The following is a 26,582-nucleotide window of genomic DNA, read 5'->3' on the forward strand; positions in this document are numbered from 1 at the left end:
ATAGTTTGAACACATACAGTTCTTGATTTGTTTAAGTTCAGAAAATGATCTGTCTCCTTCAACATTTGATCCAGTTATTGATAGATTAATCCTCAGATCAATACACACATTCCGAAAACTTGTAACAAAATTATCTTTTATTTTGGATTTTGGACAGACACTTTGTCCTTGTACAATGCAGAAAACATCATAAATTCATCAACAGTCTACTTCCAATTCTGATGAACAGATGTTGACTAACTTTATGGTTTTAGATTGTACTTAATTTTTTGATAGAAATTTGTCTGCAAGAAACTTGAAGGTATCATGTAACGTCCTGTATGCAGCATGCATTTTTTCACTAGTATGTCTAAAATACGATAAAAAATCTGAATTAAAAATGCATCTTTTGCACTTAGTTCTGGTATAAATTCCTCTGGTGTTTCATAAAACGGTCTCTTCCTTTTCCACTTTCGATTTTCGCATTGCCTGTAATCAGAATTTGTAACAAAGTTTTTTGCCATTTTTTCAAAATCATCAAATGTGTCTTCATCTTGAACATCAACCAAATAATCCAGAAGAGCATCATGTAATTTTGCAATTAGTATAACTAAATTCCAGGTTCTTGGAGTGCTTTACTTAATTCAATCAATGTTTTTCAGAAGATCCTCCTAAATGACTGTCATTAATGCCATTTCTAAGCTATTCAGCTTTTTTTTTTTTTTTATCAAAGCTTTGGTTCATGAACCACCGTCGGTTTTTGTTCTTCACATTCTGAGATATTTATTAGTGCTGCACAGATTTCATTGAAATTTCTTTTCAGCAATCTTGCAGCACCGTAATGCGATGACCATCTTATATCTTTTGATTTCTGGCTAAGATTTCATTTTCCCTCATACTCAGTTTAAACTGTGGGGGGGGTTTATTAATTGTAGTGTATATTTTTATTATTTTTTTTTATTATTATTTATATCCTTTGTAAACAACTCCCCTTTATAATATCTCCCCACTAGCGCATCTGACTTTACTTCTCAGAAAATTCTAAGTTCATAGGGGAGAAACTCTTATATGTTTAATTCCCATTGGTTAGGCTTGTGCCCAGTACAACAATTACACACACAAATGTTATACAAAAAAAATTAAGTTTATTATGCATATTTACAGTTAAATCATAACAAATCTCATTAAGAATAAAATTTCACTGTTTCAACACCAAGGTACTTCCAACATATCCAGTCTCTTCCTATCTAACAGGCTCCTTTACAGACTTGACTTTTTTTTATCTCACCTTTCTCATTATGCATACACAGGTTAAATAGTTACACTCTTTATATGCTCACCTTATTTCTGCTCCTATTACAACACAATCAAATCATACCTCATAGGTGTCATTAACATTTTTTTAATCATTAAAGTTAAACATATCATTGATCATATTACTTTTATGTATCATCATAACTACCAATTTATTCTTTAATTCCCTATTCCTCTTTCTGATATATTTCTTTAACCATTATCAGTTACAGAACTTGATTACCAAAATACAATATTACATTCAAACACACCTTTAAGGGTTGGCAATATACATAAATTTTATCTCCACACATTTAGTATTTCTATTTTTTTCTACAATTCCTTCCGTTAACTTTCTCATCTACATTACTATCCTCCTTATTCCAAATTGCTGCCTAAACCAACCATAATTGCCTTAGAGTAGAATTTACTCCTATTTGGTTCACCCATCTACTCTTATCTTTATCATTAAATTCCCCAATTATCGCACTACAGTCCTTTCTCTAGCAGTTAACTTACAGTATTTTCAAAAATAACTTTCTCTTATCATTGAATTCCCCAAATATCGCACTACAGTCCTTTCTCTAGCAGTTAACTTACAGTATTCTCAAATTAACTTTCACTTACTTAATTTCTGTGATCCGGTGTCTTCATAAGGGCCTTCTATCCTATCCTTATCCAGAGCTGTTATCTTCTGCTATCCAGGGCAACATCTTACAGCTTCCAGGGCAACATCTTACAGCTTCCAGGGCAACATCATATGGCATCACAACTGCTACTCCGCTTTCAGGATCTGCTATTTTTCCTGTCAGGACGGCTACCTTCTGTTCCAGTTCATCTCCTAATTTCTCACTCACTACATTACTGATAACCCCACTTCGACTTTTTTCGTTGGCTATTTCTTCATCATCTTTCAAGCAACTCCTCCCGAATCACCCTTTCACTAGCACCGCTCAAAAAAAAAAAAAAAATTCTCCTCTCCCCTTCTCTTCCTTTTTCCACTCTCTCTCCTTGTGTCCATATCCATCCACAATTTTCTCCAGGAGTTTTCCACGCCTTCCCACAGTGTTTTCTTCCAATCACACTTTCTTTTTCATTTTTTCTTTCTTTTCATTTGTTGGAAGGCCTAATTCAGCCTGCCCCGTAGCACTAGCACGTGATTCCCAATATCCCTCTCTTTTATTATTTTCAACTTGTTAACATGTGTTCTTTGATGTCGGCCGAATATTCCAAAACAACTCTTCCTGTCTCATAACAGCTTGTCTCTATTGCACTCAAAAAAAACCACAAATTGTGACACTGGTTAATATAGCGTCTATTTTTAGAAACTAGTGTGTGTTGTACAGAATACGTTTCCGGTGTGTGACCACTCATAAACCTTAAGTTGTTTTTGTAGCGCCGGACCCCCTGCTGGGTTTGTCATAGTATCCTCCATCTGTTCCCTGGTTTAACGGAAGTAAAGCTAATGGCTCTGTTTTCGTTCCCGCTACTCTTTTAATTTTTATACCTCTTAGCAGAATAATTCTTATTTCTGAAACTGCATATATTACCCATTTATCCTATTAACGGCAAGAATCAAAAGAAAACTAACTTTCAAAGTCTTAATAAAAAAAGTATTTTATTTTTGTAAGATTTTCAAATCTTACAAAACCATCTTTGTGGTGAAGCTGCAAAGAACATGTAACGCGATTGTAAAATGAAGAAAAAATTAACAGCAGCTGGGCAGCTTTCTAAGTACATGCAGCACATGTCAGTTTGTTGATTTCCTTGAATCTCGTTTGGACCAGAATAAATCCCCTCATATTAGCAGCATTGTCGTATGAATGAGATCTGCAATTTGCTAATTCTATTCCATGTTTGTCAAGAAAAGATGCTACCCTATCAAAAAATATTTTTAATCATACTTTTCAATGGGAACAAATATTAAGAAGCACTCATGTACTACTCCATCTTTGGATACATAACGAATAACGACAAACAACTAACTAGTACGACTAATATCAGGGGTTGAATCTATACTGATGCCATAATATTTGGTTTCTTTAATGTGAACAACACCAACACTTCAACTAATAAATTGATAAATTCTTCATATGTGGTTGAAGAAAGGATGGAACACTTCTGCTTTGTGGATCTCCATATTTTCTTATAGGTTCTTTTAGAAAAGGTTCAAAGTCAGACAGAAGATCAATGTAGGCGAGGAAGTTGCCATTTTTAGGATTACTGTGTGTTTCATTATCATTACAAAAAGCCATACCTCTTTCTGTCAGAAATCTAACTATTGCAATTACTCTACTTAAGACTTCAGTCTGATATATACTTGCTTTTCCTTCTCTATTTGCAATTCTATGTCAATTCGGGCAGACTTTTGGAACCATAGCCGAGTAAACATGGAAATGAAATGTTCTTTTTGGTTCTTCATGCACCATGATTTTGAATGCACATTTTTTTAGTTGTCAAATCCCGTTTGAAATTGATGAGATAACTCATTAAGCCTGCCTCTAAATAACATACACACATAACAGTAGACTAATCCTGTAGATTCTGAGAATATCAGCCATTCTCTTTTAATGACCTCGCCATTACTGATTTTTCTACAAAAAAAATATCTTTGTGCATAACTTACTTTTTTTTAGCAAAATGTTTAGACTTTCATTTCAAATTGCATTCCAAATTTTGAGATGGCACATTTTCTGAAAAGTAATGAATGAGATCTGATTTCTTTTCCTACTGAATCAGTGCTAAAACCTGATATATATTTAAACAGTAACAGGTGTGTTTTGGGTGCCTAAATCATTCACAGGCTCATATTGAGTTGTATTTACATCAAACATTAACAACATTACATCAAACATTAACAAACATTAAATCCATCTGGTTTCATTCTAACTCTATATAGCATTGGCATTAGTAAAGGCATATGATGCAAGAAAGCAAGCTTATACAGCACCAGCCAAAAAAAAAAAAAAAAAAAAAAAATCCTTCTCTTTTCACCCATCCACTCGCTCAAAATGTTTGATTAGTACTGCCTTGAATCTCTTTAAGCTATCAACGTCTACAGCGACAGATGGAAGTTTATTACAACAATCAACCATCCACTGGCTAAAGGCAAACTTCCACATATCTATCCTAAAACTGCCTTACCACAATTTGAATTTATCCCATCTCAGGTGATTATTCTGAGCAAGACGAAGAATCCCATCCAGCACTGAGCATGCTTGAAGGTGCCTAGTCTCCAGACAATGTAATTTGCAAAACTTAAGCCTTTCTTCGTAAGAGCAACCCTTGGTTCCATTCACTAATCTTGTTGCCCTTCTCTGTAATTGTTCCAGCATCTCTAAATCCTTCTTAAAATGAGGCTTCCAGACCTCTATACAGTACTCAAGGTGTAGCCTGACCATTGCCTTATACAAGGGTATAATCACCTCCTTATCCCTGCTAGCAAAATTCCTGCATATTATTGACAACACAACATGACCTACTCTGGCAGCCTGTCTGCACTGTCAGAAAACTTCATATCTGCCTGCACAATTACCCCCAGATCCTTTTCATTCTCTACCACTGTCAGTGTGGTACCACCGAGTTAATACGTTACTCTGGGATTACTGCTTCCCATATGTAGTACTTTATATTTGTCAATGTTAAACTTCATTTGCCACATCTAAGCACATCTTATTAAACTTTTAGATCCTGTTGCAGTAGCATACTGTCATTAACAATCCTGCTCAACCTTCGTATCATCTGTAAACTTAGAAATTAAGCCTGATATACCATTATCAATATCATTTATAAATACAGAAAACAACAATGGTCACAACACTGAACCTTGGGGGACTCCATTAATAACATTATTCCACGAAGAGCAGTGTCCATTGATTACCACGCTCTGTCTTTTGCCACACAACCACACCTTTATCCATTCCAGCAATTTGCCTCCAATGCCACACTGCTCCAATTTCTGCAGCAGTCTTCCGTGTAACCCAGGGACATAAATCTGGCAAGTATGGACTTGGCACACCCAGGGTCCTGAGCTGGATATCATCATTCTTCTCTTTCTTGGTGATTCCCTTCTCCTTTTGTCTCTCTCTCTCTCTCTCTCTCTCTCTCTCTCTCTCTCTCTCTCTCTCTCTCTCTCTCTCTCTCTCTCTCTCTCTCTCTCTCAGGGTAACTCGGAAATTTATTTTAGCTGGTGAGGGATAAGCCTTAGGCTTCCTTACACTATATTGCTAGTAATAATAATAATAATAATAATAAGAGGGTGGAAGATTTGGAAAAAAGAAGTAAAACAGACGATCAAGAACTCTCTTAACTCACAAATTCCAGGAATAGATAACGTCCACAACTGCTGGTACAAGAAGCTCACTTGCACACACAAGCACCTGGCAGAGCAGTTCACCCGAATGATAAGGCACCCAGAGACAATTCCGAAGTTTCTCACTCAAGGAATCGCATATCTGAAGCCTAAAGATGAAGATACAAGAAACCCGGAAAAATATAGGCCAATCACCTGCCTCCCAAAAATGTACAAGATCCTGACCAGCTGCATAACCTGGAAGAAATCAGGCCGCTTGGAGAGCCAGAACACAAGAGCCGAACAGTAGAAAGGATACAAGCGGCTGAGCAAAGGATGCAAGGAGCAATTAACCATAGAAGCCGCGGTTATGGAGAGGTTAAGAAGCACTGCAACATACACACAGCCTACATCGATTACTGCAAGGCCTTCGACTCTGTGCCACATCGCTAGCTAATAGAGGCGCTGAACATCTACAAAGTCAATCCGATAGTAACAAACTTCTTAGGAGAAACGATGGTGAAATGGAGTACCACAATTAAGGTCGAAAACATCAAAACCAGGCCAATCCCCATCAGGAGAGGAATCTTTCAGGGAGATGCCCTGAGTCCATTGTGGTTCTGTCTAGCATTTAACCCGCTATCCACCATGCTCAACAGTAGCAAGTATGGCTATAACCTCAAAGAAAGAAGGAAGAACCTGTACACCCTCACCCACCTGATGTACACGGATGACATCAAGCTTTACGTGGGTACCGAGAAGCACCGAAGAATTCAGCAATGACATTAGGATGGCATTTGATCTAGACAAATGCAAGACCCATGGATTGCACTAGGAAAATTAGTCAGCCGAAACTACCAGCTGCAGACTGGTAAAGAGATCGAAGCCATGGCAGAGGGAGAGCCCTACAAATACTTGGGGATGATGAAGGCTCAGCAGTTACAGCACAAGGAAATTAAGGCCTCATGACTGAACAATACCATCAGAGACTCAGAAGCTTGCTGAAAGCAAAGCTGAAAGGAGAGAACACAGTTAAAGCCATAAACACCTATGCAGTCCCAGTGCTAACGTACTCCTTCAGGTCATAGATTGGACTAACCGAGCTGGAGGATATCATGAGAAAGACAAGGACAATGATGACAAAGAGCCACCAAAACCACCTGAAATCTGCCGTGGAGAGACTGACAATTGCACAGAAAGGAGGATGGGCCCTGATAGACCTCATTGAGCAACAGAAGAGAGTGATACTTCCAGAAACACATGGCAGCAATCCAGCAGGCCAAAAAGAAGATAGACAACAGGTATACCCCACTCGATCTAAGTGAGGAGTCCCCCCTCAACCAAGAGGCACAAACGAAGATAGAAAGATGGGCAGAGAAGATACTCCATGGCAGACACTACAATGATCTCCATCAAGATCAAAAGAGATAAAATTGCTTCCAATGCATGGCTCACAAGCGAGACACTCAACCATGAGACTGTAGGATTCCTGCTCGCCATCCAAGACCAAGTAATCAACACCAGGAACTAAAGAAAATACACTGCCAAGGAGCCCGGAGTGTTCAATGACACGTGTCAACGATGCTACCTGGCCTCAGAAACGATCAACACATCACCGCGGGATGCAAGGTGATCACCCAGACTGAGTACACTCATAGGCACAAGCAGGTAGCCAGGATAATACATCAAAAGCTAGTAAGAAAATACCAGTTGATCGAAGAAAGTGTACTGTACTACAAATACGAACCCCAGGCAATACTAGAGACCCAACCCACAAGCTGTACTAGTACCGCGCCATAATAAAGATTAGGACAATCCCACACAACAGACCGGACATAACTCTAATGGACAAGAAGGAAAAGGCTAGCTATCTGATTGACATAGCAGTACCCAACACTTTTCTCGCAACTTGCAGAAAGCCATGAGTAAAAAATCAGGAAGTATATGAACCTAAGACAGGATGTTGTTGTTGTTATTTGGTTTTTAGGAGCATTAGCAACTAAGGCCATATTGCTCCAAGATATGCGGTGGTCATTCCCTGACCTTTCCGCATCCTCCATATTTGGTGGTGAGGGACTCGAACCCCAGTCTAATCAAGAAGCGTGTGCTACGCACTGCTGCTCCTTCCTACCTGGCTATGGAGACGCCCCTAAGACAGGACATCAAAGAGATGTGGCATATGCAACAAGTAACGACCATCCCGATCATCGTGTCAACCAGACGATTGGCACCAACGACCCTACATTACAGCCTAGCAGCAATAGGTCTCCCAGCGAACACCTACAAGGAACTCAAGAAAGTCACAATCCTGAAAACCTGTAGGATAGTCAGTGTTCCTCGACCAACAGTAACACCAGACATAACAACAACAACCACCCTGTGTACTTGGTAGCAATACCTGTCACGAGGGGGAACCCCCAATCAGGGAAAAATATTATAAGAGCAATAATAATAATTATGTGCAAGAGTATCAAAAGCCTTTCTAAGATCCAAAGAGATCATATCAAAATTATTCTTTCATTCCAGTTCTTTGTAACCACATCCTAGTATCCAATCAAATTGGTCAGACAAGACGTCCCATTAAAAAACCCATGCTTGCATGTTTGTTTGTTTGTTTGTTTGGTTTTTAGGAGCATTAGCCACTATGGCCATATTGCTCCGGGGATATGCAGTGGTCATTCCCTGACCTTTTCGCATCCTCTGTATTTGGTGGTCACGGGCTCGAACCCCAGTCTAATCAAGAAGTGTATTCTATGCACTGCTGCTCCTGCCCACCAGGCTATGGAGGCGCCACAAACCAATCTGTGTCTGAGCTATATATGAAGTCTTGTCTAGATGATCCTGCAGTGCTTTTTTAACCAGTGCTCCATTAATTTCTCTGGAACAGAAGTTAAACTAATAGGCTGTAATTACTTGTGTCGACCCTTTGATCCTCCTTTGTGAATTGGGGTTACATTTGCACATCTCCAGTCCATGGGTACCTCCCCTGAGTCCAAGGAAGCTGTCATAATTATGGCTAAGGGTTTGCTTACTTCCTTTGCTGTCTCCTTTAATATAACTGGATAGATTCCATCCATCCCAGGTGCCTTTCTCATGTTTATCTTCAACAATTTCTCATCCACTTTGCTCTCAGTTATTACAAAATCATCTATCTAATTGACAGATTCAATTCACCTCTGGCATTCCCCTCCCTGAATAAGTCCTCATGTTTGAATGTAGATGCAAAATACTCATTTAGTTTGTTAGTTACCTGAGCAGGATCATCAACAGTTGAACCATCGATATCCAGTGGACCAATCTGATTAATCCCTTTCCTTCTAGAGTTTACTTAAGTAAAGAACTCTTTGCTGTTTTTCTTTGCATCCTTTGCCAAAGATTTTTCATAATCTGCCTTTATTTGCCTAACCTACTTTGTGACTTGGTTACAGACCAGATTATATCTATCTTAGGCTTCCATGTCACCTGTTAATTTACATGAATCCCATGCATTTTTCTTCTTCCATTTGGTCAGGGGATTTAACTGACTAAACTGACTCAACACTACACTGTCCACCCATGTCAGCTGGATGCATTTCTTTTTATTTTATGTTTCTTAACTAATATCATAACCCCTCCTCCCTTCCTATCCTTGCTGTACACATTGTACTCCCCAAATTCCATTTCTTCATTCCTTATATCTGTGTAACACCTCATCTCTGAAATCCCAACATCTGCCTTTGATATTTTGACCAACACCTTAAATTCATTAAATTTATTTATCAAACTCCTAGCATTGGTGTACACGCAACTATACATGCACCTGTTCCTATTCTTAGCTACATTAACACAGCTGTCTCCCAGCAGTCTCTGAAATCCCCTGCAGCTTGTTCTCCAGGCAGCTGATCATTCCAATAGAAGCAGAGCAAGAATCACTTTCACCTCTGACAGCAGCTACTTTTAATCAATTAGTTCGTGTATCCCCCTCACCAAGCTAGCAGTTTTCCAATCCACCTAACGCTGCCTCAATAGCACCAGTAAATATTCTTACACCCTTTCCATTTAAGTGTATCCCAAACCTGTAGAAGTAGTCTCTCCTCTTAAGAAGCACAGGCTAGGCTGAAAAAAATTCTACCCGATGACCCTTGCACAATCTCTCCAGGGCCAAACTGATCGACAATGCTCCCATCACATACTTCCTTCTATTGTGTCTGGGCAGAATTGCAGATCCTTCAAATTCAACCCTAACTCACCGTTTTTTTTTTTTTTTTTTCAATATTGACCAGTACTAGCTAAGTAATTCCACTGGTCTCCTACTCTTAATATCATTAGTGCCAGCGTGTAAAACAATATTACGTTTTTGCATTAGTTATTAGCAAAGGGTACATGAGGCAAGAAAGCAAGCTTATATAGCATCAGCTAAAAAAAAAACACCCCCCCCCCTTCTCATTTCACCCAATCACTCCCTCCAAAAGTTTGTCCAGTTCTGCCTTGAATCTGTTTAAGCTATCAACTTCTACAATGACAGATCAAAGTTTGTTCCAACAATCAACCACCTGCTGGCTAAAGGCAAATTTCCGAACACTTATCCTGCAACTGTCTGTCCTCAATTTGAATTTATGCCATATCAGGAGATTATTCTGGGCAAGAAGAAAAATCCCATCAGCATTGAGTATGCTCAAACCATTCAAAGCTTTATACACCTCAATCAGATCACCTTGCAGGTGTCTAGTCTCCAGACAGTGTAATTTGCAAAACTTAAGCCTTTCTTTGTAAGAGCAACCCTTTGTTCCATTCACTAATCTTGTTGTCCTTCTCTGTACTCGTTTCAGCAGCTCTACATCCTTCTTAAAATGAGGTCTCCAGACCTGTATACAGTAGTCAAGGTGTAGCCTGACCATTGCATTATACAAGGGGGTAATCACCTCCTTATCCCTGTTAGAAAAATTCCTGTATATCATTAACAAGACACCGTGAGCTACTCTTACAGACCATCTGCACTGCTTAGAGAACTTCATATCTGCCTGCACAATTACCCCCAGGTCCTTTTTACTCTCCACCACTCTCAGTGTAGTACCACACAGTTGATAAGTTACTCTAGGGTTACTGCTTCCTATATGCAGTATTTTACATTTGTCAATGTTAAAGCCCATCTGCTCAAATTTTCTAGATTGTGTTGCAGCAGCATACTGTCATTGGTATCATTAAAAACCCTTTCGATCTTCGTATCGACAGGGTTGCAAACTTGGACATTAAGCCTGATATACCATCATCAATATCATTAATGAATACAGAAAACTACAATGGACCCAACACTGAACTCTGTTGGACTCCACTAATAACATTAGTCCACAAAGAGCAGTGTCCATTGATTACCACTATCTGTCATCTCCCATTCAACCATCCCTTTATCCAAAGCAGCAATTTGCCTCCAATGCCACACTGCTCCAATTTGTGCAGCAGTCTTCCATATGCAACAGTATCAAAAGCCTTTCTAAGATCCAAATATATGATATCAAAATTATTCTTTGCGTCCAGTTCCTTTGTGACTACATCATAGTGTCCAATCAGATTGGTCAGACAAGACTTTCACTTAACAAACCCATACTGTGTCCAAGCTATAACTGAAGTCTTGGCTAAATGATCCTGCTGTGCTTCTTTAACCCATGGCTCCATTGATTTCCCTGGAATAGAAGTTAAACTAGCAGGTCTGTAATTACCTGTGTCTTTCTTTGCTCCTCCTTTGTGGACTGGGGTCCCATTTGCACATTTCCAGTCCATGGGTACCTTCCCCTGAGTTCCACAAAGCTCTCAAAATTATAGTTTGCTTACTTCATTTGCTGCCTCCTTTAATATAAATGGATAGATTCCATCCACCCCCATGTGCCTTTATGTTTATCTTCAATAATCTCTCCTCCACTTTAGCAAATCAGTAAGCAAACCCTTAGCCATAATTGTGAGAGCTTCCTTGGACTCAGGGGGAGGGGTCCCCATGACTGCAGGTGTGCAAATGTATCACCAATTCACAAATGGAGTTCAAAAGGTGACACAAGTAACTACAGACCTGTGAGTTTAACTTGTGTTCCATGTAAAATAATGGAATCACTGGTTAAAGAAGCATTGCAGGATCATCTAGACAAGCCTTCAGTTATAGCTGCTCAGACACAGAATGGTTTTGTTAAGTGGAAGGGGAATCAAAGTGTTAAAAACAGAAGAAAATTTTAACCCATTTTTTTTTAGCATATTTTAGAAGAAAAGTGCCAAAGGCCTATGAACATCAAAATCCAGCCTTCATTCAAGGTGTGGCCTGACCATTGCCTAAATTAGTTATAGCTCTGACACACGCACAGCATGGTTTTGTTAAGGGGAAGTTTTGTCTGACCAATCTGATTCATTTCCTTCCTTCTAGAGTTTACATAAGTAAAGAAGCTTTTGCTATTTTTTCTTTAGCATTAGCATTGGTAGAGAAATATGATGCAAGAAATCAAGCTTATATAGCATTAGCCAAAAAAACCCCTTTCTTTCCCATTTCACCCATTCTTCACTCCAAATGTTTCTTTACTTTTGCGTTCAATTTATTCGAGCTGTCAACATCCACAATGACAGAGTGAAGTTCATTCCAGTAATCAACCACCTGCTTTCCTCAATTAGAATTTATGTCCTCTCAGGCGATTGACCTGGACAAGGGGGAAAATCCCATCAGCGTTGAGCATGCTCAAACCATTCAAAGCCTCATACACTTCAGTCAGATCACATCACAGGTGCCTAGTCTCCAGACACTGTAATTGGTAAAACACAAGCTTTCCTTTGTGAGAGCAACCCTTTGTTAGCATTAGCATTACCAGAGGCATATCATGCAAGAAGCAAGCTTATGCAGCATCGGCCAAAAAAACCTGCTCCCATTTAGCCCCTCCGTTCGTTCCAAACACCTGTCCAGCTCAGCCTTAAATTTATTTAGGCTATCAACTTCCACAAAAAAAGATGGAAATCTGTTCCACCAATCAATTACCGACTGGTTAAAGGCAAACTTCAGCACATCTACCCTACAACGGGCATAAGTCAGTATTAGTATAAGTAATTTATAAGTATAATCAGAATAAGAAATTTATGCCTTCTCATGTGATTATTCTGAGCAAGAGGAAGAATCCCATCAGCATTGAGCATGCTCAAACCATTCAAGGCTTTATACACCTCTATCAGATCACCTCGCAGGTGCCTAGTCTCCAGACACTGTAATCTGCAAAACTTAAGCCTTTCTTTGTAAGAGCAACCCTTCGTTCCATTCACTAATCTTGTTGCCCATCTCTGTACTCGTTCCAACAGCTCTACATCCTTCTTAAAATGAGGCCTCCAGACCTGTATACATTACTCAAGGTGTGGACTAACCATTCCCTTATACAAGGCAATAATCACCACCCTATCCCTGCTAGAAAAATTCCATAAATGTCAAAAATAAATGATATTGATCATATATACCATCATCAATATCATTTATAAATACAGAAAACAACAATGGACACAACATCGAACCCTGAGAGACTCCACTAATAACATTACTCCACGAAGAGCAGTGTCCGTTGATTACCACTCAACCATCCCTTTATCCATAGCAGCAATTTGCCTCCGATGGCACACTGCTCCAATTTGTCCAGCAGTCTTCCTTATGCAACATTATCAAAAGCCTTTCTAAGATCCAAATATATCATATCAAAGTTAATCCCTGCATCCAGTTCTTTTGTGACCACATCATAGTATCCAATCAAATTGGTCAGACAAAACTTTCCCTTAACAAAACCATGCTGTTGTGTGTCTGAGCTATAACTAATGTCTTTTCTAGATGGTCCTGCAGTGCTTCTTTAACCAGTGCCTCCATTAATTTCCCTGGAACAGAAGTTAAACTAATAGGTCTATAAATACTTGTGTTGCCCTTTGATCCTCCTTTGTGAATTGGGGTCATATTTGCACATCTACAATCCATGGGTACCTCCCCTGAGTCTAAGGAAGCTCTCATAATTATGGATAAGGGTTTGCTTACTTCCTTTGCTGCCTCCTTTAATATAATTGGATAGATCCCATCCACCACAAGTGCCTTTCTCGTGTTTATCTTCAACAATTTCTCCACCACTTTACTCTCAGTTATTACAAGATTATCTAGCTTACTGCCAGAGTTGATTATACCTCTGGCATTCCCCTCGCTGAATAGCTCCTCATGTGTGAATGTTGATGCAAAATATTCATTTAGTTTGTTAGCTACTTGAGCAGGATCATCAACAGTTGTACCATTGATATCAAGTGGACCAATCTGATTCATATCACCTTCCATCTAGAGTTTACATAAATAAAGAACTCTTTGCTGTTTTTATTTGCATCCTTTGCCAAAGATTTCTCGTAATCTGCCTTCGCCTGCCTAACCTCCTTTGTAACTTGGTTACAGATCAGCTTATATCTATCATAGGCTTCTGTGTCAGAAGTTAATTTATATGTATCCCATGCATTTTTCTTCTCTTCCATATATCTCATTAGTTCATCTGACATCCATTTAGGCCTAAACCTTGAACAATATTTCTTATTTGGTATGTAAAGCCTAGTAGCTTCCAAGACAAGTTCTTTGAATGCTTCCATTTTGAATTTGCTGCTGGTAACATCATCAGTTGGTCCCACTGTATAAAATTTAAATACTGTCTCAGACATGGTAGTTTCCTTTCCGAAAGCAAAAACTCTTCCCGTTATCCCTGAGGGTAGTTACCTCTTTAAGTAAATCCCACTTCAGCACACTGTGATCACTGCCACCTAGTGGTTCCTTTATCTGCAGATTCTTAGTGCATGAAGAATCACTACTGATAATCAGATCAAGAGTATTTCTCCCTCTAGTTGCCTCCCAAACATGCTGATGTAGAAAACAATCATCCAATAAATTCACAAAAGCCTTGCTAGTTTGTGAGTGACCAACCCACAAATTCCAGTCAATATCTGGGAAATTAAAATCCCCCATTATAAGACTCCCTGATTTACTGGCCCACTCTATTTCCCTGTACAGTTTCTTATTAAACTCATCAGAGTCATTAGGCCTACAGCACTCTCCTACTCTCAATTTTGATCTCCCAATGCTTATGTCACACCAAACTGACACTGCACTGTCCAGCGATATCGACTGGCTTCACTTCTTTGGATTCTTCAGTTACCACCTCTCAGCCTCTGCTCAACTTTTGTAGGTCCTGTTCCAGTTGCGTACTTTCATTAGTGTCATGAACAACCCTGCCAACATTCGCGCCGTCTGCAAACTTAAACATTAAGCCTGATATTCCATCATCAATATCATTAATAAATACAGAAAATAACAATGGATACCACACTGAACATTAGGATACTCCACGAATAACATTAGTCCATGAGTAGCAGTGACCATTGATTATTCTCTATTCTCCCACTCTACCATTCATGCCTCCAATGCCACACTGCTCCAAATTGTGCAGCAGTCTTACATATGCAACAGAATCAAAAGCCTTCCTAACATCCAAGTATATGATATCAAAATTATTCTTTGCATCCAGTTCCTTTGTGACCACATCATAGTATCCAATCACATTGGCCAGACAAGACATCTCCGATAACAAACCCAAGATGGGTCTAAACAAGGGGCATATTCAGGGGTGGGCAGAGAGGACAATACCCCCTTTAAACAAAAATTTGAAATTAAAGAAGCAGGAGGCATTCTAAAAAAAAAAAAATCAAAGCCTGGTTGCCATGCCCCCCCCCCCATGATGTTACCTGGACCTGGTTGCCATGCCCTCCCTTATATTGATACCTGGATACGCCATTGGTCTGAACTATAACTAGTCTTGTCTAGATGATCCTGCAGTGCCTCCATTAATTTCCCTGTGACAGAAGTTAAACTAACAGGTGTGTAATTATTTCTATCGCACTTTGATCCTCCTTTATGAATTGGGGTCACATTTGCACTTCTCCAGTCCATGGGTACTTCCCCCGAGACCAAGGAAGAACTCATGATTATGGCTAAATGTTTGCTTACTTCCTTTGCTGCCTCCTTTAATATAACTGGATAGATCCCATCCACTCCAGGTGCTTTTCTTATGTGTAACTTCAACAATTTCTCCTCCACTTTGCTTTCAGTTATTACAAAATCATTTAGCTCACTACCAGCATTACTCTCCTGAATAACTGCTCATGAGTAAATGTAGATGCAAAATACTCATTCGGTTTGTTAGCTACCTGAACAGGATCATCAACAGTTGAACCATCGATATCAAGTGGGCCAATCTGATTTATCCCTATCCTTCTAGAGTTGACCTAAGTAAAGAACTCTTTGGTGGTTTTTTTTTTTTTTTTTTGCATCCTTTGCCAAATATTTCTTGTACTCTGCTTTTGCGGGCCTATCCTCCTTTATGATTTGATTATAGACTGGCTTATATCTACCATAGACTTCTGTGTCACCTGTTAATTTATATGCATCCTTTGCATTCTTTGCCAAAGATTTCTCATAATCTCCCTTCGCTAGCCTAACCTCCTTTGTGACTTGATTACAGACTTGCTTAAATCTACCATATTATTCTATGTTACCTGATAATTTATATGCATCCCATGCATATTTCTTCTCTGCCATGAGTCTCATTACTTCATTTGCCATCGATTTAGGCCTAAACCTTGAACAGTATTTCTTAGTTAGTATGAAAAGCCTAGTAGCTTCCAAGATTACTTCTTTGATGGCACCTCCGTAGCCACGTGGGCAGGAGCAGCAGTGTGTAGCACACGCTTCTTGATTAGACCGGGGTTCGAACCCGTGACCACCAAATACGGAGGATGCGGACAGGTCAAGGAATGACCACCGCATATCCCCGTAGTGATATGGCCTTAGTTGCTAATGCTCCTAATAACCAAATAACAACAACAACAACTTCTTTGAAAGCTTCCCATATAGAATTTTCTGTGGGTAACGTCAGTAACGTCATCACTTGGTCCAACAATATAGAATTAAAACACTGTCTGAGACTGACATAGTCACCTTTATGAAACAAAATCCCTTCCCTTTACCCTTTATGGTAGTTACATCTTTAAGTAAATCCCACATCCAGAGCCGGCCCGAACAAAAGCAGAGTGCAAAGCTGACTTGCGGGGTCCTTGATACAAATTTCATACAACAAAATAATCTATTGCATTTTGATATTTATTACATTGCACAAATTGTTTTAGAAAGGATGACATGAAAATGATAAATAATTAAATTATTTTAATAAAATTAACATTTCAATCACAAAAAAATCTTTAATAAATCAAATAAGAAAAATAATTGCTTCATATACTTATAAAATACAATTTGGTATACGACTTAATCGAATAAGGTCACAATATGTGACTTTTGATTCATTTTCTTAGATGTTTTATAGCAAATTCATTGATGATAATATCATCATAATTTAGTTTTTTGGCTATTTCAGATTCGATAGATAAAATGGCTAAGGAGGTAAATCGTTCTTGACTAATGTTAGATCTCAAGTAATATTTTATTATTTTCAATCTTGAGAAAATATCTTTCTGCAGATGCGACGGTAATTGCTAAGGTTAATATAATTTTCAGAACAGTAACAAAATTTGGATACAATTCAAATAAATTATTTTTCAGTAAATATTGTAATATTTGTAATATTGTGATCCTGGAAGGCAAAACTCGAAGACAAATTTTGATTTCATTAAATAAATCAATGCAATCAATATCGCCTTGCAAGGTCTAGTTTTTTACTTGTGTCACGCCATTTTGTATGAGAGCCATTCTAAATTTATCAGTTATAATTTCAGGCCAAGTACCAGGATCATTGATTATGATTGTAAAGATCATGAATATAATTGTAAATCTAATAGCTAAATTTAAGTAAGGTGAAATATCAGAATTTTTGAGTAAAATAATTACTAGGTTAATTTACACAGAGGGATTATTTTTTGCTGGCTCCCTGGCTTGGGCAACCTGGGAAGGCAATTGTTGGTGCCCACCGGTATTGCTGTATCTCCAGTGGATGCGGGATTTTATGCATTTCAGCACTACAGGTGATAGTTGACCAGCACATCAGGCTGACATGAGCACCAACACTTTTTCGGACCTGATCTGCAGAGGTTGTGCACCACCATAGTTAATTCATACCTACCAGGTGTGAACTAACATAAGCATGGGTCAAGGTGTAATACCTACACCACATAGAGGAATGCTGTCCCTCTGTGTTACCAAGCAATATTAGGTAGTATATGACTACCTTATCTAATCCAACAAAGTGTAAAGTATTACACCTGGGAAACAGTAATCCCAAAATAACTTATTCACTTGGTGAAGTTCAATTAATCCAGTACTGGAGGAAAGGGACTTGGGCATTACGATATGGCCAGACATGAAATTCTCTGGGCATTATAAACAGGTTGCAAGGAAGGCCCATGGTGTCCTATCGATGATCTATCGAACTTTTGCAAGTAGAGATAGGGATGTGATAATCCCATTATATATAAGGCTTTTGTTAGACCACACTTGGAATACTGTGTTCAAATATGGAGACCGCACCTAAAGAATGACATTGAGCTTCTTGAAAGGGTGCAAAGACGAGTAACTCACCTGGTGAGATCGGCAAAAGGGCGTCCTTATGAAGAAAGACTTCGAATATGTGGGTTGCAGAGTTTGGAAACTAGACACCTTAGAGGATTTGATTGAGGTGTTTAAGGCTCTGAGAGGCATCAATAAAATGAATGAGAACGAAATTTTCAAGATTAAAAATGATACTAGAACTAGGGAACATAAATTCAAGTTATGGGGGGAAATGTTTAGATTGGACTGCAGGAAGTTTTATTTTAGCCAACGAGTTATAATTTACTGAAATAAGTTGCCTACATGTGTGGTAGAGGCTGACAGTTTGGGGAAATTCAAAGGTCATCTGGATAGTACCTTCGGGTCAGGAAAGCGCATAGGATGATAAGTTTAATTTCCTTTTCTTTTATTATTTATTATTATTTTTTTTATCATTGTTTTATTTGGGTTTTTTTTTTTTTTTTTTTTTGGCTGGTGCAGCATAAGCCACAGGCTTTCTTGCACCATGTGGCCATTACTAATACTAATACCTTCAACTCGTGCAGTGCCACTAATTTGCTTATTGTGAGGCTTGAAGTGGTGGAACACATGTTTAGTCTCCAGATCAAAGCACTGGCAACACCCCATCTCTTCCATCATACAGTATGATTTATGTCTTTTGAGGTTATGATGGACATCCTGGTGAGATCCAATCTTCCTTATATTTCAAGATTACAGCTCTAAAAAGATGATTGCAAGCCAGTGACTAGATAGTCCACCGGACCGAACCTATTGGTAACTCTCTAGGAAGCTTCCAGATCAGATAGAGTATAATTTCGCTGCCTCTACTCTTCACTTGACTTGACAAAACTGGATTGACCGGGGTTTCCCCCCCAGGAACACCCTGCACCCTGTAGGAACCTGGTGGGCCCCACACCCACTATGTAATCATGTAGGGAAGGGAGATGCACAGACAGCCAAGGAAGCAATTTAACTAAAAAATATTAGTAAAGTGTAGCAAGGAGGATGCAATGTAGAATGAAAGAAGTATGAATGAATTGAGTGAAAGTTAATGAAAGACTTGTGTCTTTCATTCGCTTTTTTCTTCCTTGCATTCAAGGAAGACGTGAAGAAAAAAGACGTGAGCCTTTCATTCTCTTTTACTCCATCAGCTCCAGCAGCCTTTCTTATCTTTATGCTTGCAAGTGTTTCTAATAAACAGCCATCAGTAATTTTATATGACTCAGCATCACTCGCACAGCCTCTTCTTAGCATGAAAGGTCTTTTCTTTGGTAAAGACATATGCAAAGTATGTTCGATTCGACTCCAATATCAGCTGAATTGCAAGACGCTCCCACACCCAGTGCACAAGGGTCTGATCTGATTCGCTTTTTTCTTCCTTGCATTCATATACATGAAAAACTTCCTTGTTCCTGTTCTTTTCTCTCTTAGCCAGTGCTTTCTCATATGCAGCCTTGGCCTCCTAACCTTATCTGCTGTACTATTACAAATCAACTTGTAGCTGTTGTAGGCTTCAGTACTTTTCATCACTCTGTAACCATCACATGTTATTTCTGCTCCATTTAACCAGCTAGCTCAGCATTCATCCATTTTGGCATCCTCCTCCTGCAATATTTCTTAATGGTATGTATGCATTCATAGCCTCTGTGATTTTTGCATTAGAGGAACCCTCACTCTGCAATCTGCAATAGTGTCTTAAACTGTCATAGTCCTTCTAAAATTAAAACCCATGCCTTTTCCTTTAACAACTGCAACATCTTTCTACATTTTCTAACTGACAACTGCATGATCACTACCTGCCAATGTTTCCTGTATTCTAAGCCATAATGTCATTTAATTCATGAGTAAAGATGAGGTCAAGAACATTCTCACCACCAGTATTATCTCTGACACATTGGCACAAATAATAACAATCTAATTTATTTAGAAAAATTTTTCCCCATGGTGAGTTTCCTCCCACTTTTTCCAATCAATGCAGGGCAGATTGAAGTTATCCAGAATAAGACATTTGCACTTGCTTGCCCATTTCCAATCTTCTAGTCTGTAGATTACTCCCACTCTCATTATACTTTTGCTTTCAACTAACTCACATCAAACAAATTCTATGCTGGCAGAAGTAAATTCACACTCAGAAAAGCTCTTTTTCAGAAGCATGCCAGCAGCATGCTTTCTATCTTCCCTAAATGCAGTATACATACCATAGTGGAAGTAGTCATTCCCAATTTCTGGGTGACACCATGTTTCTATTAGCCCTATTATGTCAGCATTAGTTGTCTTAACCAGAGGTTCAAATTCAGCCATTTTATTAACAACATTCCTGACATTACTGTAGTCACAATTAAGACTAAGTATTCTTCTTAAGGAAACTATTCTTTTTCAATGTGTATTACTACTTCCTCTACACAGAAAAGAAAAAAAGTACAAAATAAATTATATTTTACAACTTACCGGAGGGCCTGGAAATCCTGGATCTCCTTTATGGCCTGCTCTTCCATCTACTCCTGGGGAGCCCTACAGGGAATTGTTCACATGTTCAACGAATTATAGCAATATCTAATAACTAAGATATAAAGAGAAAAAACAAGTAATTAATAAAATTTCTGTTGAGCACCATAACCACAGTATAGTAATCACCACACCTGTGATAACAATATTCACTGGATATTTTTTAAACACTCTTACTGGTAAAATGGACTAGTTCACTTCCACATCAAATGTGATGTTACTGTCAACATTTTAATTTCAACATGATTCTTGTTTCACCAAAAACTGTTAATAGATATACTCAGTGATCACTTTATTATGTTCACCGCATTCATAATGGCCTAAGCTGCATAGCTCATAGTGTAAAAAGCGAACAGCTTCACAGAGCAGTGGTAATTTGTATTACTTCGTACAACAAGTCGAAGTAATAAAGTAGCAGTTATAGTACATAGCAAAGATATCACAGAGTTTCAAAAGGGCATAATTGTGGGAGTTCATGCATCAAGTATTTCCATATCAAAAACAACACATCTTGTCAGTTGTTCATGGTCCATTGTGGTTAAGGTGTACAAAGAATGTAACTTCCAATGACAGAGCTGTAAAAGATTATGCAAGGTGAGCAAAGGGTACAGTGCTTTGTACGTGCTCAATGGGACATCATCATGTTACAAGTCACATCAGAAAAAAATATAGGAAATGCAAAAACAATATCCCAAATAAAGCACCACACACTTAGATGTAAGAGATTCCACAGAAGACACCCCAAGAGACACCCCACCCTCTCCTCACCACTGATCATCATCAACAGGAAATGCTGTATTATCAACAACACGTTGGTTTGATTTGGAGGATGAATGTGCTGGTAAGATGAGTCGAAACATCTGATGCAACATGCCAATGGACAACTCTCTGTGTGACGTAAGCAACCTGAGTCCACGGACCCAGTGCTGTAGTGGTAAAATTAGCAGAAGTCTGAAAGCAGAGAGTATACTGTGCATTTCAGGATTACTAATCAAATTTTTTTAGATTGCATAGGATAAAACAAGTGATTTTTCAACATAATATTCTGTATTTTAGTAATCAGCATAAAAAATGCTTCTGATAGTCAATGAAATTAAATTTTTAGTGTATCATTTGAACAATCAACATCAAACTATATAACATTGTAGGCATGTCCAGTAATGTTTTTTATACTTGCTGTTGAATAACAGAGAAGTGGCAAAAGTTTCCACTTTCTTAGTACAAAGATATACTACTTCTTTGTCTCTCAACTTATCTTTCCCATAATCAACATTCGCTGAGAGGTGCCAGCAGAATACAACAGTGAAAAATCAAGAGTAAAAATTAAATCACTAGGAAGCCAAAATTTGTTAGAATAGTATTTTTTAGATATACAGTTATTTATTATATGAAATCTGAACTACATTAATATAATTTTAAAAATTCTTATTTGTTAAGAATTAAATAATGAAAACTGACTGCAGAGATGTCTACATTTTTATTATTATTTTAAAATATTCCACAAAATTCAACGTATGGCATTTTCAGTTTCTTTTACATCAAAGCAAACTCTTGGTCTTGAGTCAGTGGCCAAACGATGATTTATTAACCACAATCAAACATATTTTTTAGGATTGAATTGTTCAATAGGTGGTCTGTTGGAATTAATAAACATGAGAATAGCCATATTTGAATTTAACAATGATATAATATTATTCATTAAACTATAGCCTCTCTCTCTCTCTCTCTCTCTCTCTCTCTCTCTCTCTCTCTCTCACTCTCTCTCTCTCACACACACACACACACACACACACACACACTCAGCTGTTGAGTAAGGTAACGTTGAAATTTTTTCAAACACAGGTTTTAAATTTTCTGGCATATCTTGAACATTTTCAGTGGTCTCTCAGTCCTTGAATTTCGTGTATTTTATCTAGGTTAAAGCGACGACAGATACATTTTATTTCTGCTTCTCCATAACACAAGTCTTCTGTTTTGACATTTATTGGATCTAGTACAGAAATATCTTTAAGAAGTTGTTCATTCTCACTGTTCGAACAAAGTCTTAATTTCATTCTATCAATCAAACTTTGGATTAACTGTTTGCAATTAATAGTAATGATTTTATAATTATGAACTAAAGGTATAACTTTAAATAAAAAAATCATCATGTGCTTTTAATGCTAATTGAGTTTTTCCATCAGGATGATCTTTGAAACTTTCTAAAATTCAGATATTCTATTTATTTGATTATTTTATTGGTATATCTTCAATACTTGAAGATATACAGATAAAACAGACAATTCTTGAAGAATGTCATACATGTGTCTTAAATCTAAAACAAATACAGAACTTCCAAATCTTTTTCAATAAACATGTGGAAGTAGATTTTAAATTTAGATCAGCAGATGACATTTTAAAATGGCAATGCAAAGATTCATGATTCCCATATGATTTTCACTGTAAAGAAATTGCTCTAAATCCAACATACTCCAAGAATTGGGCAGAATGCAATTCTGCCCAGCCATGATAGGAGGGAGTATATGACGAGAGCCTTGTCAATCAATCAATCAATTCGGACCTGAAAGGATTTTGTAAGGCTCACTGGGTAGAATTTTTTTCAGTGTGGTCTGTTCTTGTTAACAGGAGAGACTGCTTCTACAGGGATGAGATACACTTAAATAGAAAGGGTGCAAGAGAGTTTGCTGATGCTATCAAGGCAGCATTAGGTGGGCCGGAAAGCTGCTAACATGGAAGGGATTCACAGACTAAAAGGTTAGGAGTAGCCACAGGCAGAGGTGAAGCTGATTGTTGCACTACTTCTATTAGAATGAGCAGCTGCCTGGAGGTTTCAGGGACTGATGGCAGTCATCATAAAGCAAATAAATACATGGGATGTCTTTGGGTAACTAAGAATAGGTGCATGTATACTTCCATGCACATCAATGCTAGAAGTATAGTAAATAAATCTGATGCATTTGAAGTGCTGGGCAAGACATGAAAGGTGGATATTGTTGCGATATCAGAGACACGGTGTCACAAAGATGTTAGGAATAAAGAATTGGAATTTACAATGCATACAGAAAGGATACAATGCATACAGAAAAGTCAGGATAGAAAGGGAAGAGGGGTTATGCAATTATATAAGAAAAACATAAAATCAAAGGAAGTACATCCAGTTCATATAGATGGACAGTGCAATGTTGAGTCAGTTTGGTGTGACATAAGCACTGGGAAAGCAAAAATAAGGTAGTGTTATAGGCCTAATGACTGAAATGAGTACAACAAACAATTGTACAGAGAAATGAGTGGGCCAGAAAATCAGAATGTGTTATGATGGGGGATTTTAACTTCCCAGATATTGATTGGAACTTGTGGAATGGTCACTCACACGCTAGCAAGACTTTTGTGGATTTATTGAATGATTGTTTTCTGCAGAAGCATGTTTGAGAGGCAACCAGAGAGAGTAATACTCTTGATCTGTTATCAGCAGTGATCATTCGTGTATTAAAAATTTGCAGATAAAGGAACCACTAGGCGGCAGTGATCACAGTGTACTGATGTGGGATTTACTTAAAGATATAATTACCATCAGGGGTAAAAGAAAGGGTTTTTGCTTCTGTAAAGGTGACTACAATGGTCTCAGAGAGTTTTTAAATTCTGTACAGTGGGACCAACAGATGATATTATCAAAAGCAAATTCTAAGTGGGAAGCATTCAAGGAATTAATTGTGGTAGCTACCAGACATTTCAAACTTAATAAGAAATATTGTTCAGGGTTTAGGCCTAAATGGTTGTCAAATGAACTAATGAGGCTCGTGGTAGAGAAGAAAAATGCATGGGATGCATAAAATTAATCAAGTAAAACAGAAGCCTATGGCAAATATAAGCTAGTCTTTAATCAAGTCACAAAGAAGATTGGGCAAGCGAAGGCAGATTATGAGAATTCTTTGGCAAAGGATGCTAAGAAAAACAGAAAGGATTTCTTTACTTATATAAACTCTAAAAGGAAGGGGATGAATCAGATTGGTTCACATGATATCGATGGTTTGACCGTTGATGATCCTGCTCAGATAGCAAACAAACTGAATGGGTATTTTGCATCTACATTCACACAAGAGGAGTTAATAAGGAAGGAAAATGCCAGACATTTATCAAATTCTAACAGGTTGCTTAAATATTTTGTAACAACTGAGAGCAAAGTGGAGGAGAAATTGTTAGAATTAAACATAAGAAAGGCACCTGGGGTGGATGGGATCTATCCAGTTCGTAGATGACTTTCATTAACCGGTGAAATACCACCACTTTGCTTATTGGGGGCTTGAAGTGGTGAAACCCATGTTTAGTCTCTAGAGCAAAGTTTCCAGCATCCCCCTCTCCCCCCATACTTCTTCAACCCATGCACGGTACTAAGTACTATAGGTTTTGATGCCTTTCGTGTTTGGGGTTTTCATAAAAAAAAAAAAAAAAAGTTATATTAAAGGAGTCAGCAAAGGAACTAAGCAAACCCTTAGCTATAATTATGAGAGCATCCTTGAACTCAGAGGAAGACCCCACGGACTGGAGACGTATAAATGTGTCTCCAATTCATAAAGGGGGATGGAAGGGTCACACGAGTAATTACAGACCAGTTAGTTTAACTTCTGTTCCGGATAAAATAATAGTTACTGGTTAAAGATGCATTGCGGGATCTTCACAAGACAGCAGCAATAATTTAGACAAGCATGGGTTTGTTAAACGAAAGTCTTGTCTGACAAATTTGATTGGATACTATGATGTGGTTACAAAGGAACTGGATGCAAAAAATAATTTTTATATCATATACTTGGATTTCACAAAAGCTTTTGACACTGTTGCACATGGAACACTACTGTACAAATTGGAGCAGAATAGTATTAAGTGTAAGTTTCTACAATGGATAAAAGGGTGGTTGAGTGGGAGAAGACAGAGGGTGGTAATCAATGGACACTGCTCTTCATGGACTAATGTTATTAGTGGAGTTCCACAGGGTTCGGCATTGGGGCCACTGTTGTTTTGTATATTTATCAATGCTATTGATGTAGGGTATATCAGGCTTAGTGTCGAAGTTTGCAGATGATACAAAGGTTGATAGGGTTGTTAATGACAGTTGTTGTTGTTGTTGTTATTTGGTTTTTAAGAGCATTAGCAACTAAGGCCATATTGCTCTGGAAAAATATGTGGTGGTCATTCCCTGACCTTTCCACATCCTTCGTATTTGGTGGGCACGGGCTTGAACCCCGGTCTAATCAAGAAGAGTGTGCTACGCACTGCCGCTCCTGCCCACCTGGCTACGGAGGCGCCTAATGACAGTAATGGCAGTGTGCTACCGCAACAGGATCTAGAAAATTTGGGCAGATGGGCTGAGAAGTGGCAACTGAAGTTTAACATTGACAAATGTAAAGTACTGCAAATCGGTAGAAGTAACTCCAGAGGAACGTACCAACTGTGCAAAACTACACTTCGGGTGGTAAAAAATGAAAAAGACCTGAGAGTAATTGTGCAGTCAGATATGAAGTTTTCTGAGCAATCCAGACAGGCTGCAATAGCAGGTCATGGGGTTTTATCAATGATATACAGAATTTTGCTAGCAGGGAAAAGGAGGGATAAGGCAATGGTCAGGCCACACCTTGAGTACTGCGTATAGATCTGGAAGCCTCATTTTAGGAAGGATGTAGATCTGCTTCAGCATACACAGAGAAGGGCAACAAGATTGGTGAGGGGAATGAAGGGATCCTCATACCAAGAGATGCTTAAATTCTGAAAATTGCAGCAGCTGGAAACTAGGCACCTGCGATGTGATCTGATTGAGGTGAATAAGGTCTTGAATGATTTGAGCAAGCTGAATTCTGATGGAATTCTTCCTCTTGCTCACATTATGAACTGAATGGGGCATAAATTCAAATTGAGGAAAGGCAGTTGCAGAATAGATGTGCAGAAATTTGCCCTTAGCCAGCAGGT

At 38.3% G+C, this 26,582-nt stretch overlaps 1 protein-coding gene across 2 annotated transcripts in view; it reads right to left on the reverse strand.

The window, feature by feature from the left end:
• Positions 1-26,582, reverse strand: part of Col4a1 (Collagen type IV alpha 1) — a 1,206,096-nt gene that overhangs the window by 955,209 nt on the left and 224,305 nt on the right. For both annotated transcript variants that reach the window (XM_090374514.1, XM_090374509.1), the window contains exon 9: positions 20,568-20,630. In XM_090374514.1, coding sequence (XP_090230640.1) covers positions 20,568-20,630 — 63 coding nt within the window. The remainder of the gene's footprint in view (positions 1-20,567; positions 20,631-26,582) is intronic.

The sequence above is a fragment of the Mastigoproctus giganteus genome, chromosome 1 (genome assembly GCF_048544385.1).
Source record: "Mastigoproctus giganteus isolate SK-2022 chromosome 1, ASM4854438v1, whole genome shotgun sequence".
Lineage (NCBI taxonomy): Eukaryota > Metazoa > Arthropoda > Arachnida > Uropygi > Thelyphonidae > Mastigoproctus > Mastigoproctus giganteus.